At 40.0% G+C, this 16,912-nt stretch overlaps 1 protein-coding gene across 2 annotated transcripts in view; it reads left to right on the plus strand.

The window, feature by feature from the left end:
• JARID2 (jumonji and AT-rich interaction domain containing 2) overlaps positions 1 to 16,912 on the plus strand; it is a 69,750-nt gene that overhangs the window by 14,277 nt on the left and 38,561 nt on the right. For both annotated transcript variants that reach the window (XM_026073321.1, XM_026073322.1), the window contains exons 2-3: positions 2,767 to 2,943; positions 13,725 to 13,954. In XM_026073321.1, the coding sequence (XP_025929106.1) occupies positions 2,767 to 2,943; positions 13,725 to 13,954 (407 nt within the window). The remainder of the gene's footprint in view (positions 1 to 2,766; positions 2,944 to 13,724; positions 13,955 to 16,912) is intronic.

Genomic DNA, 16,912 nt, shown 5'->3' on the forward strand with positions numbered 1-16,912 from the left:
GCCATGCAGCTATTAATCTTTGAAAACTGGCTTATTGGTTTGTGCAGTAACTTTCTTTTACTGCCATGGCTGGTTGATGCATTAATGCACTGATGGTGTCAGATGTAGGATCCTGATTAAAACTGACACATGGTACAAACTGACAGAGCTTGCAAAGCCAGTAAATTCTGGACCGATACAACAAATCTGGGTACCTATGCAGAAGAAAAAGGGAAACTTGTATTTCAAGCAGCAGTGTCCTAGAGTTACTGGTTTGGAGTGCTCTAGTTAGTTGGTATCAGAGACTAAAGCTGCCCCCAAGCAGAAGCATTAGCTTCCAACTGACCACCTCTTACCTTCTCTAGATGCTTGCTTAGGGTGTGCCAAAAAGTTCTGGGCTTGCATAAAAAATGCCAAGGTTTTTGGTTTTGTAAGTTGTTACAACTCCCATGCCTTGAAATACGTCAGCAGTCTTACTTTATTTGATTGTTAGTCTATGTAAATATGAAGGTTGTGGTGCGCAAAAGGCTAATATAGACTTCCTCATAGGACGTAAGCATATGTGTCCATATGTTTGTGTCCAGGTTTAATGGATTAACGTATAAATTATTTCTAGAGGGAAGAATCATCATGTCATAGGTGCTGCTGCAGTGGCTCCACAGCTGTCCCCCACAGTGCCATCTATGTGCTGCGCAGGGTGCCAGCACGGAGGGTTCCTGCTGCTTCTTCCCATGCCAGCTTCAGTCCCAAAACTGCCTGAGAGAGGAAGAGAGAGCGTTACCTTTGCTGCCTACCCTTAGCAAAAGTTCAAGAGAGAAATAAAATGGCTGTGTACTTTGCAAGGCAGGAGGAAGAAAAAGTGTGGATAGCATGGCCAGCAGAAATGAGCAGCGGAGTCCAGCTGCTGTGTGTGGCCACCTTTGGCTTCTCTTTTTTCCCCTCGATAAAATCCTGATTTGGATGCCAGAAAGTAACTCTAGAGGTGTTTTTCCCTCTTGACCCTTTCCCCCAATGGTAGGAAGGAGGCTGCTGGGGGAGGGAGGTGGTGTCTGGTGGGCTGTTCCTCCAGCAGCAGAGCAAGGGGCTCTTACAGAGACTAAGAGCAGAAGGTTTTACATGTGATCCACATGCATGTGGCTTCACTGCCACCAACTTTGGCCTCCTGGATAGTAGTACCCAGCTTCTGTTAATGCCAGATGTGTCCCCTTCGTAAGCGGCCCCTTACTGCCTTTCTGAACAGCCACTCTGTACCCCTCAGCTGCTCTGCCTGCTCTGTGCCAGAAGGAGTCATCCCTCCTTGTAAATCTAATGGAAAACTCTTGAGGGAGGATTTTGTGATCCTTAGAAAGGATCACATCGTATGAACAGCATATTCTGGTTTTTGTGCCATGTTTAGGTATCCATTCCTTAAAGCACAGTTTTTATAGTTAAGAGTATTTTCTACAAGCTTAGTTGGACCCCAAAATTAGCTTTAGTTAACTGTTGGCAATGGCAACACCAACACAGGCAAAATCAGACAAAAAGCAGAACTGGTGCTCTGAAGAGCCGAAACCAAAGCAGTTTGCTAAGGAGGCATCAGCCAAATAGTCACTAGCCTGTGTTGCTGTGTAGCACAGCTTTCTTTGTCCTCTGTCTTGTTTAGCTACAGGAAAATAATGAAGCAATGAGTCCCCATTCTCCACTTCTATTGATTTTCTTTTTTTCCCCCTATTCTTCATCAAAAAAGATCTTTTTGTGAATATGGAGAAGTCTCGTGTGTCCATCCCTGTTGGGATTAGACAGGAGACTCATCTCAAAATGGCAACTAATATTTGAGATAAGGGAGGGTGTCCGTTAGTTGTCAGTAATATTTCTGTATATTAAAACAGTTATGAGAGTGCTACAGTTGTGTCCTGGGAACAGTTGTGTAACAAGTGCTACAGTTGTGTGCAGGGAATCCTATAGACTTTTGCATGACACGCACAAAAGAAATTTTATGCAGGAGGTAAATTTAAATTACGATCCTGTATTGTTGCTAGACTTCTGAATTCTGACGCCTCTCTCGGGGAATTGCGGGTTGTAACTTACCCAGATCAGAAGGAACCGCCTGTGAAATAAGCAGGAGGTGCGAAGCAGTGTCCTCAAGAGGACCGCGCTGGGGGTCAGGAGACCTTTTTTCTGTTCTGCCCTTTGCTACTGACCTGTTAGACAAATTTAAGCATCTCTGTGTTTCAGTTTTCTCTTTGTGTAAAAGAGAAGCAGTTACTCCCCTTGCTGAGTACTGCAAAGCATTGTGTAGAATACTGCAGAATACTGCAGAATACTGCACAAAGCATTGTGAAGTTTAAATACTAATATTTTATTGTAATAATATCTTAAAAACATTATTGTGATGCAGATTGGTTTGTTTATGCTCTCTTTTGCTTCTGTTTGGCAAAGCTGTAAGCTTCTGGTTCACACCATAAGAGTTCAGCAAGGCACTTAAGCACATATTTGAAATTAAGCATGTGTGTTACTGCTTTTCTGAATATACAAAGCTATTAATTAAGGCTTGTAGCAAGACTGTTTGCTTGTCTAAATTATTAATAGAATCTGCTGGGGGGGAGGGGCTTGGAGAACCCTGCTTTTTAGGCACATATGTATTCTTTTGCTAAAAAAATGAAAAAAAAATCCACAGCTAGTCATGCACTAGTGTGACCTTCCATCTCTGTATCTTTGCTATATTATACACTAAAGTAGATTATGACAAATGTGGTTAGTGTAATAAGTGAATATAACRATGCTGAACCATTTCTTCATAATGATCAGGTTCTCCAGCCCTGCCCAGCAACATGGTATATTTTGGAAGCTCTCAGGATGACGAGGATGAAGAAGAAGAAGATGAGGAGACAGAGGACACAAAAACAGCCACAAACAATGCTTCATCATCATGCCAGTCCACCCCCAGGAAAGGAAAAACGCATAAGCATGTTCCAAACGGGCAAGGTATGTCCTAAATAATACTATTCCCTTTCACTGCCTAGTAATGAAATGTAAGGACTGAATATACTTAATCCTTCTCCATCCTTCTGGATCTGGGTGAAAACTGATGCAGGCTATAACAAGAAAATGGAGCGTGATGAGAAGGTTTCAGCATCTTCTGTTTTAACCTGTTTCTCCTGAGAATCTGAACTGTGTGTGTGAAAGAGCTATAAATGCAGGGCTGGAGACTACTTAAAGTGACACAGATGAAAGCTAATCTCTGATGTACTCTCTAGCTCTTTTGAGACTGATGTTTAAACTAGGATGATTTTGTTTTATTGAAGTTAAATATAAAAATCTAAGTACTTTATAAGTGTTATCAAAATGTGCAAAAGGGGCAACACTTATTTTTTCAAATGTAATATTGATATCACAGTTTTAGYAGGTTAAGATACTGCATTGATGCTGTCAGTAACATAAAAGTTTCTTCCATGAAAGCTTCCTATCAAGTCGGTTATTTCCTTACAAAGCAACAAAAACTGCATTCGTTGCAAAGTATTTCTGTCATGATGGTCTCATGTCATTTCTTGATAAATTGATCAGTTATGTTGCAACATTACCTTGCCTGAAATGGAAGACCTGCACGTCAGGATGAAAACTTTCTGAGCCTGCCATAATGCTCTATTGCCAAAGTCATGTGTGACCTGGTTCTTTCCCCAGCAAGAGCTGGGGAATCCTGGTAACTCTGTGCCCTCCCTGCCAGACACCATTTCAACATGAATTTTTTGTTCCCCATTCCCTTCCTCAGTATTAATTTGCCATGAAAATCTTTCCTTCTGCTAACTGCCCATTCAGCTCCCCTCCTGTTAGCAGGACTGAGAGGAAGGCCTTACTTTTCTACAATTTACTTTTGGAGAGATGGTTGTGACCAATGCCTGCTTTTTTTCTTCTATGGTGCTACTCTCTGCTCTGAAGTAAAGCGTAAAAGATCCTGATTACTTGGCCTTGCTGCTCCTCATGTCTGCTTTTCAAAAGGAACTTTTCTGTAAAAGAAGCACTTGTTATACCAGAACTGCTTTTCATGACCATGCCTGAATCTGCTTTTTATTGCACACCCAAGCTCAAGCTCTTCTTTCTTTTTGTGAACCATTTGTGGAAAAGTGGAAGGGGAACCTTATGGCTAATAGCGTTTCAGTTGTCAGCTGTGAGCAGAAGCTTTAATGCCATAAAAGCCCTGGATCAAAACTTGGCGCTTTGGATTGACGTCTAAGTAAAACCAACAACATAACAGACACAAAACTCTGTATGTGGAAAATGAGATTACACATAACAGAACTGCTGCCTTAGAGTTTTAAATGTGATATATCATTACAAAAGGAGCTGATCACGTTCCTTGAGAGTGTCCCAGATGGCAGTCACTTTGAAATTAGCTCAAAACCAGAGACACCTGAAATCTTAATTGAGGGTAAGTAAAGGCAGACTTAATGAGCCATCTAATAGCTTCAAAATCTTTATCAATATATATCAGAGTGAGCATAAATGAAGCTGCTGCCTTAATAGATGTGCCAAAGACCTTTATAAAATACATAGGAGACAATGTGAAATGTTTTGACAAAGGTGATGAAACAGGAATTCCCGCAGAAGGCAGCTCCTTCTTCTACTTCATTGTCTTTTTTTTTTTTTTTTTTTTTTAATCAAAATCTCCTTACCCAGGGGTATTCCCATTTTTCAGTGTCTGTTAGTTTGGTTGACAGCCAATGGTATTTTTGTTTCCTGTGAATAAAGTAGGTTCTGGTTCGTGTGTGTCTGTTTCAAATGAGACCACACACAAAGCCAGACCAGGGACAGGTGCACCAAATGAACTTAATCTAGCGTGAGAGTCTATTTTTAATGAATTAAAGTCTTTTGTTTTTAGTGTACAATGTGTAGTCAAGCACTTTGGACCTGAAATGCTAAGCATTTGCTATGACATAGAGCAACAAAGGTTCAGAGCTTGATTAATATCATTAGACAGCGTCAAATGATTTCTTTCTACTAAGTGGGGGCCAGAACAACTTTCCTGGGTGAAGTCATTTGTCAATATCCTCTTCTGACACCAATATGGGATGTTATTAGGGTGCACACATTTGCTCTAACCTAGCCTGTTGAGCCACCTTTTGGATGGCTAACTAAATAGAAAATGCCTAGTACAAATAAGCAGCACGTATAACGTGGCATAGCTTACTGTGTGAATTGGAATAATTAGCTSAACTGCCTTGTCTCTTTCCAACCTTATTGCTTACGTAGATTTATCTAAAGAATGGGATTATTACCTGTGCCTTTCCTCTCTACTTTCTTAGTACTTCTGACATGCTAACTGTTAAAGAGTAGGGTAAAATGTTTGGCAAGTGAAATGTTTGTCCCTCACCTTCATGGGAGTGTGTAAAAGGGATATGTAGCAATGTGCAGGTCTTTTCTTGATGAAGTGTCTTAGTGTAGGCAGTGATAGTTTTGTGGTTAAACCATTTGCTAAGGTATTGCTGCGGTCGCCACAAGGCAAAATGGTAGAGCTGTGCTTTCAAAAACTGATCCTGTGTCATTGCCACACTTCAGCTGATTAGACTGGGTCTGACACATGTTAGATGTTAGCAGCAGATAAAGGTTTGGATAGCGGTGGTGTGCTTTTTGCCTTGCTTAAAAACTAGTAAAGATTCTGGGGAGATGATCTCTCATGTCAAGTGGGTTGTTTTGCACATAACTCTTGGCTTATTCTTCACATAACTGTCTTTTTTAGCATGTTTAAATTTACAGTGATCTCACTAAGAAAAGGAAAAGATTTGGTCTAAAGACTTTCAGCTTGTGTTTGCAAAAGAACTGCTGTCTTGTAATGCAGAGTAAAATGTGCGTGAGTTTATTACGTGCTTATGGGTTAAGATACGATCTCCTGGTACATGTCATAGATTGATTCAGGTTGGAGAAGACCTCAGGAGGTCATTTAGGTTGACCTCTTGCTCAAAATGCCATTGATAACATTTCTGTCAAGTTAAGTAATAAAGCTAGCAGAGGCTTGTGTCTTTAATTATTTGTATCTTTTTAAGACAAGGATGTTTTAGAAGCTTTCTAAAACTCTGTGTGGAATTTTGGTCCTAATCAGAATGATTTTAATTGAGTTATGATTTATAGCTGGTTTTAAATGGTGAACGGCCAGAAACTAATCAACTGAATCACTTGGTTTCCATATAGCTGCTGACTTCAAAAGAATATTTTCCCAGCTAAGAAACCATATGAACATTTAGTTGGAATAGAGAAATCCCTCTTGCTGCTTCAGTATATTAAAATTATGTTAGAATAGCTTTATGGAAAGTATGTCAAGGATCTCTTCTTTTTAAAGCATGTAGTTCCCTTTTAACTTCAAACCTTCTAAGTAAGTTTGTTGTGAATTTCAAAATTAACATATGGAAAATTAGGGAAGATGTGCATATTGCAGCAGATAGAGCCCAAATTCAGATGACTGCATTGTAATTGCACTGTGTTGTTGACCTTTTTGAATGTAAGTGTATGTACCACCATGATTTTTGGTATTTCAATGCCGAACGTCAGGTTTCAGAACACTTGCACGCTGCTCAAATACCTACTTTTTTCCCAGTCTGCATCTCATACGGACCTTAAATGACCATCAGGCTATCTGAGACTAGTGCACTGCTTTGAATGCAAGGAATTTGATGAAAGAAGCCAGGCAGAAACATTGGCTTAAACAAAGTGTTTCTTCTTCAGTGTAGCTGCCAGGTATGGGGAGAAGCTTCTCAACCACAGCTGGGCTGGGTGGGCGTATTGCCAACACCGAGGAGGAAGCGATGGAGAGACACGGATCTATTACAAAATTGACCTTACGCAGAGGGAGGAGGGTGTTAGTCATCAGCTGCTGCAGACTGACATGCACTGAAAGCAGGTTCTCAGCGAGCAAGCTGTACCTCGGTTCCCTGGGGGACAGGGAGGCACTGAGTCTAAATTACATCTCCCTACGACTTGGAGGAAATTCCGGGTATAGGTAAGATGGTAGGCTTAGGTCTCTGTTACTTTAAAACTAAATCTTCGAATTCCTCCTGACTAAATAAATGCTACTTTGATTTCCTTCTGTGGCACAACATAAGGTTTTCTCTGCAGGCTCCTGAAGGAAAATGTTTGCAGGTGCCAAGTGTTTTGTTAGGCAGACTGGGATCTGGAGCTGGAAGATGCAGTTAGGGAGTTGTTGGATTATCGGTCCTATCAAAAGAGCAAAAGGGGATAGGCGTTGCTCCACTTGAAAGGAGCGGTAAGGGCTTGTGGACTGGAAAAGGGCCTCAGGAGGAGCAGTGTACTCAGATACAGTTGCACAGACAATCTTGAAATTATACATAGCAGGCTGCAGAAGGTGATTGCAGGATTAGTTACTTTTGGCAGAGGTACAAAAGTTCAAACCGTGAGACAAGTGTGCATCTGAGCCAGCTTACCTGGGAATGTTGCGTCTGTCTTCGGTGTCTGAGGACAAGCAATTAAATTCTGGTTTACATTTAGGAAAACAGAGTTCATCAGCATTATTTGTAACTGGACTTCTTCCTGTAGGATAGTCTTCTTTCCTTAGCCAGAGYGAACTCAATTCCAGTGTTTTGGAAAAGGCTACTCTAACAGGGTCAAAAATGGTTACTGATCCATGTTCTGCTTTCCTGACCCGGTCAGTTAAAAATTGTTCTGTATGCCTTTTGCATGAAGTGAGCAGGGGAGAAAATTGTATAGATGCCTTTTTTTTGGTGGCTCGTATTTCAAACAGATCTGTTAGGCTGTAGTAAGCGGGCATCACTAGAAATACTATACTCTGCTGTAGTGCTGGCTTCCTCAGTTACCAGAAATACTGAAAAATACTTCAATTCTCAATTTGCAATGGATAAATTAGCAGAGTAATTTCCTTACATGTATAATAATAAAATTCAGGCAGGAAAAGATCATAGATACTTATATTTTCTTATTTCAGGATATAATTCAATGTACTATTTGTGTCTTGGGCTTAAATGGCATCACTTTTACATACATTAGCATTTGAGTGTTTTGTGAGGAAATTCTAATTTATGGCCGAATCTCCCTGTTTAGTTTTGTTTTTAAGTTAATTTGATATTTGTAGATGTGTACATAAGACAGAATCTTAGCCTCATGCATCTTTTTCAGTGAAATTAATCCTGAAGAGGTAAACATTAAAAGAAAATATTTTCTGCATCCAGCTAAAATGCAGAATGAGAAAATTTCAGGCACAGAGCTACAATAGTTAATGGGTAGGCAATTATTTTGATGATTTACAGCCTTTTGTTGAAAGACCATGGAACCAGTAATTGTTGCAATAAACATTTTTGCACATTTAATTTTTCTGCAAAAATACGTAACATGAAAATTACCCGTTTTGCAGTAATTTGCATATTTAAATATGCAAATCAGGCACAACACATTTGGGGATTTGCGGATTTTCAGCAGTTAGATGTATGACCTGTGGAGAAGAATAGGAGAGCTGGAAGTTGCTCAAAAAAAATAGAATTGTTATCATGGTGCGAGACTTGTGGTAACGGAGAGGCGCTCGCTGGAGGGACTTGCTGCTTCGCACGTGACCCCCCTGGTGCTGTTTGTGTCGTGATAGTGAGGTGAGAGCAGCGAGTCTGCGCTGAGATGAGACACTTGGTACTGAATTTTTGCAGATGGTGGGATGGTGCCTCATACCGGTAACGCTCCTCTCAGTGTCCCAGGGTATTCCTCTGCGCCTGGCATCTGGAGCTGTGCTGTTGACAGGGGCAAACAGAAATTTGGAGCTAGCTGCTGCGGCTGCGTGCCGCGTGCCTCCTGCCAGCGTACCGCCTGGGGAACTGTGTTAGGCAGCCGTCCACCCGCAGCGGGCAGAGGGTTGGGGTAGGCCTCGAGAAGTACAGAAAAAGCTATACCGCCGGGTTTTGTATGGCATAACGCCAGCTGAGTCGTGACGTCGTCCTTTATTCTTCCGGAAATGCACCTTCGCCGCTGACCCCAAGTAGCTAGATAGTACCTGGGCGCTCAAGAAGGTAGCTTCTCTCTCTGAAAAATGGTTTGTGCAGGTCTGAACATACCTGGCACTTGAGGGAAACAACTGACAATATTAAAATAGTTTGTTTTATGGAAGTAGATCATTGTTTTGGTTCCTGCGGGAGGGAAAAGAATTATTGCTTGGGTCCTTTAAGGCTGTTTGAGAGCCACATAAATGTTTTTACAGTGACTTAAAACTGAATTAAAGCCAGAGCAAGAATGTTTTTGTACAGTAACGGATACTTAATGCCAGAAAGTTGATTAATATTACATCTCTTCCCAAACATGATCTGTGTAACAACATGAGGTTTGCATTGGAATAGCTGGCTCGAGTTCAGAAAATTGGCAAGGTTCCTGCTTTTCCTTCTAAAAACAAAACTTCTCCCTTCCACTCTTATCTTTCCCCTCTTTGTTTTGGATAGTTTTCTGAATGTGCAATCCCTTGCTTTACACAGTGCAGTCTCTGCTACATGCAGCATGCGTGTGCGTGTATGATCTGTGTCTTTATCTTCCTGAGCATCAGCATAAAGCAGAAATCTTGCTTCATACACAAGTTCTCCGCTGTTTCTCCAGTAGAGTCACTCAGTATCTCAAGTATCAAGCAAATGTGGGACAGGAATAAACTCAAGGAGGGCTTGTGAGAGAAAGCTTTGCCCATAGAGTCAGCTACTGTATGAACCCCGTTCAGTAACTGTGGTGTTTAAATAGCGAAAGTGTGGTTATCATACATGTTATCAGTGGCTTCTGAGTAGATGGCCGGATTCTGCTATGAAATGTTTGCACCATATTCATTCAGATGAATACTTAAAAAAAATTTATTGCTAAAACATGCCAAATTTATATAACTGAGTACAGTCTCAGTTAATTTAATGAGTACTTAGTTAATCTGTAGCAGGTGAGCACATCTGTGGCTTTACCTTACCGAATGGGGGGGTTTAGCCATTCTTATAGCCACACCTGGGTGCCTAATACAGGCACAAATTGCACAGTTTCCCCTGTGGTTTGTGTAGGGATTCTTTGTCACGGTTTCAGATGAGATCTCCAGAAGTCACCGTATAGGATGCCCTGCGAACACCCGCGTCCAGGGTCCAGTGCTGCTGCTGGCGGAGAGCAGACCTAGGGCCGGCTCTGCTGCGTCCGCGGGATTGCGCCTGTCAGAATGTTTTGCTCTGGTACTATAATTTGTATCAGTGGTTTAAAACCCCCAGTGCTTGCAAGTTTTGAATGTAGTGGTTCAGTTTCTTTGGATTTGATCATCATTGCTTACCAAAAGACCCACAAGTGTTTCACTGTGGGACACTTATTGTTTCAGCTTAACAATAATAATAATTGCTTTGGAGGAAGCAGCATTTTCAGAATGGGTATTCAGACAGAGGCGGATAAAATGGTATCTATTTATTTTCTTTGAAGTTTGAAAGCAATTATAATTTATTTACACTTTTAACTATTTGTTTGTATCTCTGTCTGTCACTTACCTTTAACTAAATGCTGCTCTGGAAATATGGAACTGTTTGCTTAAGGTAGCATAAAATAATTATAATTCAAGACTCCAAAAGAGCTTTCCTTTAACAATATGAGTTTTGTCGCTGGGCTGTTTTTCTCTTTCTCTCCTTTTTCTATTTTTGATGAAATTATTGCTTCAATGATGAGACCTTTATTGGCTAAATGAAGAAACAAAAACAAACTGGGAGCAGAGCACTGGCCGTCGTGCATGGCAGAGTTATCTCTCAGATGGCAGACTGTAGCTGTAACATGCCTGTATTACARGCTTAGTAAACCATAAGGTACACCTTTTGTGCTTTCCTATGTGTCTCACAAATACTGAAGGGCTGGCAGACATGAAGGGGAATTGCAATTTGCTGCATAAGAAGACACAGAAGAATTAGTCGTTTTATTGTTAAATCAGATTTGGTCTCGGTAATATTTTGTGCAGGGTTTTGGGGGGTGGGTTGTCATTTTTTTTTCCTTTGAGAAGTGGATGTTTCTTTCTTATTATCAGTTACTCTTCAACAAGACATTTCCTGGGGGGAGTGTATGGGAGGAGGCTGTTTGGTCTTTCTTTACTGGCAACTATTTCAGCTTTGCGTGGAACTGTCTTACTAGGTATTTGGGCCAAAGTTTAATCCTGTATTGTACACTGTGAATGTACATAACTTATTTCTAAATTTTTACTCAGACAGGAGCAGAATCATGACCTGGGGGATTTTTTTTCCCCCTAAAATGCTCAGTTTGTTATGAAGTTTTGTAATTAGTCACATTACATTTTGATAGTTATTCACATAATATGTTCATGAATTTGCCAGATCTCATTGTTACAGAAAGGCTTTTATACCTATTCGGAAATAACAATATTATAGGTGTTCGAGGAAACAAATACTGATTTTTTATATAAACTGATATCATCTCCAGTTTAACTAGAGACAGCATGACTAGGACTGTTTTGCATCTAGGTCTCTCCCCTTTTATTGTGTTTTCAGGGTTTAAGCTTTTCAAGCTTTTCCTGTGAGAGTGGTGAACATTTTTTCCTCTCCCTTTCAAGAATCTTACAAATTAGGACAAAAGATAATTACTCAGAGGGTAAAACTGGCAGGGTTCCCACGACACTTAAAATTAATGAGCTGTTGCATATAAAATATACCTTGTCTCATGTTTGCTTTTCTTTTTTTTTTTTTTTTTTTTGGTGAACCATAAAAGCACACAGTTTGGCTTTTTGGCCGTGTTTTCTGTTTTAGTAATTTTCAGTTATAAAGTGGCAACTGAATACAGAAAACTAATCTCTCTGACTTAACGTTTCTGTATGTGCAGGTCTGTATATACAATTTGTTCCCTCTGAAGAGAAGTATCACTGGCAGTGATGAAATACACATTAACAAAGCTGCCATCATTTGTTTGTGCTATAGCTTATTAAAAATAAATAGTAGTGCTGAGTGCATTTGTAGTGCCTTCCACCTGACGTGAGAGCTCCTTACCAAGGAGGATAAATGTGTTGTCACGAACTCTCCGAGAAAGGTGGCAATTACCATCAGTTCCATCACGAAAATGAGACATGGAGGTTACAGGACTTTCAGGGAAATCACAGAGAAATCCTTGGCTGCTGGCGGCAGCACCGCTTGCACCAACCTCAGGAGTGCTGAGGACCACAAGGGAGTTGGTGGGGTCTTCGTTGTGGACAGCATTTCTTTTCAGACCTGTGATTTACCTGGATCTAGGCGCTTTGGACCACAACATGCCCTTTCCTTTTCTGGGGAAGGGAAGAGGCGACCCTAGTGCTAGTTCTTGCTTGATTTGTGCAAGAGGAAAAGGGGAAGGAGCAAGAGATGGAATAATGTACAATGACAAATTTTTACACAACCTGCTTTAACATTTACCACCAAACTGGACATGATATGTGACCTGAATAGCAATTCCATCAGTAGCTTACAGGAATTTTAGCTTTCAGAGTTGTGGTGGGAAAGGAGAGGTCGGTGTCTACTCAAAAGCAGCCTAGATGCACCTATTCTGTCCAGCAGGTTTGTATTCTTATTACTGTTAATACATACTGTGATATGACAGGACATCTGTAGAGAGATCTCAGTTTCACAGTTTAGATAAAAGGGAACATACCATGTTTATTGAGAAAATAATGCTGCTGTTCCACTAGAAAACAATAACTTAATTCATTTAGTTAAGATTCCCAACCAGATAGTGTGTTGTGTGTAATGAATATGATTTTTAGTTATTTATGCTGCTAAATATTTATGAATTTTCTTATTTACATCCTTTCCTAAACTGTGGCAAAAAGGAGGGGTAAAAAGGAAGAGCAGGTAAGTAGAGAAGGAAGGAGGGCACAAGCCCTCCGACAGGTGTTTCACTAAAGACAGGGTAGCACTGACATATTTACTAGAGTTTTTGATTAACAAAAAAAACCAAAGGACAAATTTGACTTGTTTTTTTAAACCTCAGTTTTTTGTGTTCACTTGACAATAAAAGACCAACGGTTATTCTCAGATATATTGACTATAGTCAGCAGAGTGAAAGGAGCTAAACTTTTTGAGATAGACTTGCATATATTTGCATAATATTTATTGTTTAAAAATATGTTTTCTATTTGTAAGCATCACTTTTAACTTACCTTTTCACTTCAGCAGAAGGCTAGGGTGCTCAGCTTTGGTCCCAGCTGACACATTCCAAATAGTTTTTAGGATTTTCCTTTCTTTGCATAGGTAGCCTTTTCTATTTGCAGCTTGTCTGCTTTAAACAAACTGCTGTCAGGTAGGTTCAGCAATTTGGATACTGATGAAAACAAAATATGCTTTTTTGTGGAACATGTCCTTTCTTTTATGTTAATGTAAAAATAAATCCTTTTTCTATGTTTACAATTCCCTCACTGCAAAAGCAAAAGGTTAATTAAAACTGCCATAAATAAAAATGAAATTGATAAATCTGTGTTTAGGTCAATCAAAACAGTAATATACCTTTTCTGTTTTAATTTGGATATTGAAGATAATATACTTCAACAATTAAAGATGATGGCCCACTTAAGTAAATCTGTTCATGTAAATAAATATGCAAAGTAGCGCTTCTATTTCTGTATTGATTTTGCTTTTGATATAATAAGACACCCACTAAATATCCAACATTGACAGCAGAGAAGATTGGATTGTTTTGAATGAACAGTTTGGTCTTGGATATGCATATGTTTGGAAAAACATACGTTTTTCTTCTTTTTTTTTTTTCTTAATACTCATATGTCTACTTTTCTCTCTTCTCAGTTTTCAATGGGTCCGGCAAATCATCGAAGGAGAAAGAACCTGCTCCAAAACACAAAAGCAAAGAGGCCACACCAGGGAAGGAGAGGAACAGCGAACACAAGGCTGAGAGCCGAAAAGACCAGGCTGCTGCTAATCACCATCCTACTACAAACACTGGCTCCTCCACGAAAGGGCTCACCTCTAACAACCACCACACTCTTCATAGATCGGCTCAGGACTTAAGGAAACAGGTAATGAATCGTAGTCAACTGCGGACACGTGGGAAACGCGTACTTTTAAGGTTCTAGCTCCAATTTTCACTACCTGGCACAGAGGGAACATTGGAATCCTTAAAAGCATGCTCTGAAGACAGCAGGGAGTTAATTTTCAGTGAAAGAGAGAGAAAGAGACAAAGAAGGAAAAAAGAAAAGTTATATATACATAGGAAGTCATTATGATAACACATGTTTTATAACCACATCTTTATATTATGCAATGTATACCTATAAAAGAGTAAAGTTCACACTGCTATTTATTAAACCTTTCTAACTGGCACCCTTGTTGGCCTCTTGGCTGATAGTGCCAAGGCTGACAGCACTCGGAAAAATGAGCTCCACATGTGTATGGTTGGTCTGCTCAGGTTATCTTGGAGGCTTACTGGTGTTGTGGAGAAACTGACATTATGCTTGAGTGGGTTGTATTGTACAAGGGTAGCACAGACCTCAGGAAAAATATCTTGCCCAACATTTAGATAAGGTGTTCCAGGATATTTCCTCCTTCACAGTGGTAGTATCAGGTGGGGAGAAATTCAGGACTTTTGTATTACCTAGCTGAAAAGTAGCAAAACCTTAATCCAGCAACAGGTTTCTCACAGCCTGAATTTGATTTGGGTGTAAAAGTTTCACAGACTGATCATATGGTGGTTGTGACTGGCATTTGGGCAGGAAGTGTCTCCATCTGTTTTTGATAGTTGGATCAAAGGGATCCTAAAGTGGTAGCTGATAAATAAGTTTTTATAAAAGAATTTAAAAATCCCCAGTCAGTGCCCTTTTAAATTCTCTCAGCTGTGGTCTTATGTGAACTAATTCAGTCTGGGGACTGGTCAGGCAAGTGCATGGGTTGGGGACAGTGCAGTAGAAAAAGCTTGCTGCACTTACACCTCTTCTTTCTTTGTGGTGGGTAATCTGCAGCAGACCACTGCAGAGACGCTTCTTTTTTTGCTGGCACATAATGCCTTTTCTTCCACATAGGCTGGTCTGCAGACCACGGAGCTGGAATTGTGGTCTTTAGGCCCATCAAGGCCTTAGATGACACCTCTCAGTCATGGGCTTGGGAATTATAAACAGCAAAAATAAAAAATAGCAGTGCTCTTGCCAAAGAAACCTTCCACACCCTGTGCTTCAGTGGTGTTTAGCTTTTCCTGAAATGCCTCCGCTGSATTTGTATTATCTTCTAAATCAGATTTGAGATCCTGCAGTTTATCTACAGTATATTTCCTGTACCTCTGTGGGATTTCCACTCTTTATTCCATCATGACAATTTTTGCTTTTTTAGTCATCAGCTTGAATGCCTGCCTTCTTTTGCATCTCTTCTTATGCTTTTTTTCTTGTGACTTTCAACATCATATGGGCCTTCTGAGACATGCTCTGCCATGAGCTCTTCACAGGGAAAAAGTTTTCCAAAACTTAAGGATGCACTTCTTTACGTATTTATTTTTAACTCACTAGAAAGTTTTGGATGAAATGCTTTAAAGTTGTGTTATCAAAATAGGAATGGTTAAAAAAAATTGTCAGAGTCAACTGCTGTCACTTGAGAAGGTAGCCCTGAGAAGGGAAAAGACAGGTGTGGAAAAACTTTTGTTCATGATTCAAGTCCGTTTTGCTTCATAGAGTATTAGATGCTTTCAATCATGCTATGAAAAAACAGTGAAATGGTAAAGCAATGCAGTACAAACTACATGCACTCTATACAGACACCTCATGGTAATCCTCAAACTTCAGAAAATAAGGGGCCCTGAAGTTGACACAATTTTTAAAAATAAAATTTAAAGGCTAGACTTTTTAATTTTATTCTGCAACCCACAGTGACGTAAGTCCTTTCTTACCAATTTTAATGAAAACCTTACTGTAACTAATTAAARGTGGATTACGCATTTTGCCAGAGGGTGACTTACCTTTCTGCAAAACCTTAATCTTTCCAGTTGGGAGACAGCACTATATTTCTGCTCTTATCCTGAGTCTTTGTTGAATTCTTCAGCATTTTCCAAAAGGAGTGCCAGGGTGCCAGCCACATGTTCCTCCTTCTTTCAATATGTTTTTGCTCCTTGTGCATATATATTTACATGGTTTATCTATGTATTTTTGTATTGTTTGGTCTAATAGAAAATAAAGGTAGAACGCTAGAAATTACATGATATTTTCTTTCTTCCTCTCTTCTTTTCTTTCTGTTTCTGGTGTGCATTTGCACTTGTCACATTCTGTCTTTCTCTCTCTTTCTTCCTCCTTTGCTATCTTCCCAAATCCCCTACTTAAGGGGTTGTGGACAAAGGAAATGTAGTTCAATGAGGCCCTCTTTTGGCCTAATATGGTAATTTAGCTCTGCAAAACTCCTATATCATTGCAGAAGTATTTTTATGAATGAATTTTGGAGATCAGTCATATAACTTGAAATTTTTTGGGACCAAACCCACTGTTGGTGCTATTAATACTGCCGCTATTGCTGTTGTTGCTTTCTAACATGTTGTTTGTTGGCTGTATATTGTGCCTGTGTGTGTGTCTGGAGGATGGATCCTAGGTGCTGTGCAGAGGTGTGTATGTAGACCAGTTCAAATCCAATAAACAAGTTGCTGCAAGACTGTGCTGGTCCCATATGCTTTTAAAAAGCCAACAAAGTTTAAAACCTATTGTACCAGCTTTTACTGCAAGGAAAATGTTCAGTAAAGTGGAGTGGTCTGAAGACATAAATATATCAGCAAAACCAAGAAGATAGCTGAAAAGCAAAGATAAGTTTATTGGTGTCCCTAGTTTCACCTTTAGCTCAAGACTTTGAGTCATGTAAGGCTAATGTCAGTCACTTTGTTGCTATTTGAATTAAATTGACTTCTTTCTTATGCGCTCAGTGTAAGCATTGCCTCGGGATGGAGCTGTGACATAGACCCCAATTTGGTGAACCTGCGCACCTGGCAGTGTGGCCAATTTTTTAGGCTGACT

The sequence above is a fragment of the Apteryx rowi genome, unplaced genomic scaffold, assembly GCF_003343035.1.
Source record: "Apteryx rowi isolate R43461 unplaced genomic scaffold, aptRow1 scaffold_366, whole genome shotgun sequence".
Classification (NCBI taxonomy): domain Eukaryota; kingdom Metazoa; phylum Chordata; class Aves; order Apterygiformes; family Apterygidae; genus Apteryx; species Apteryx rowi.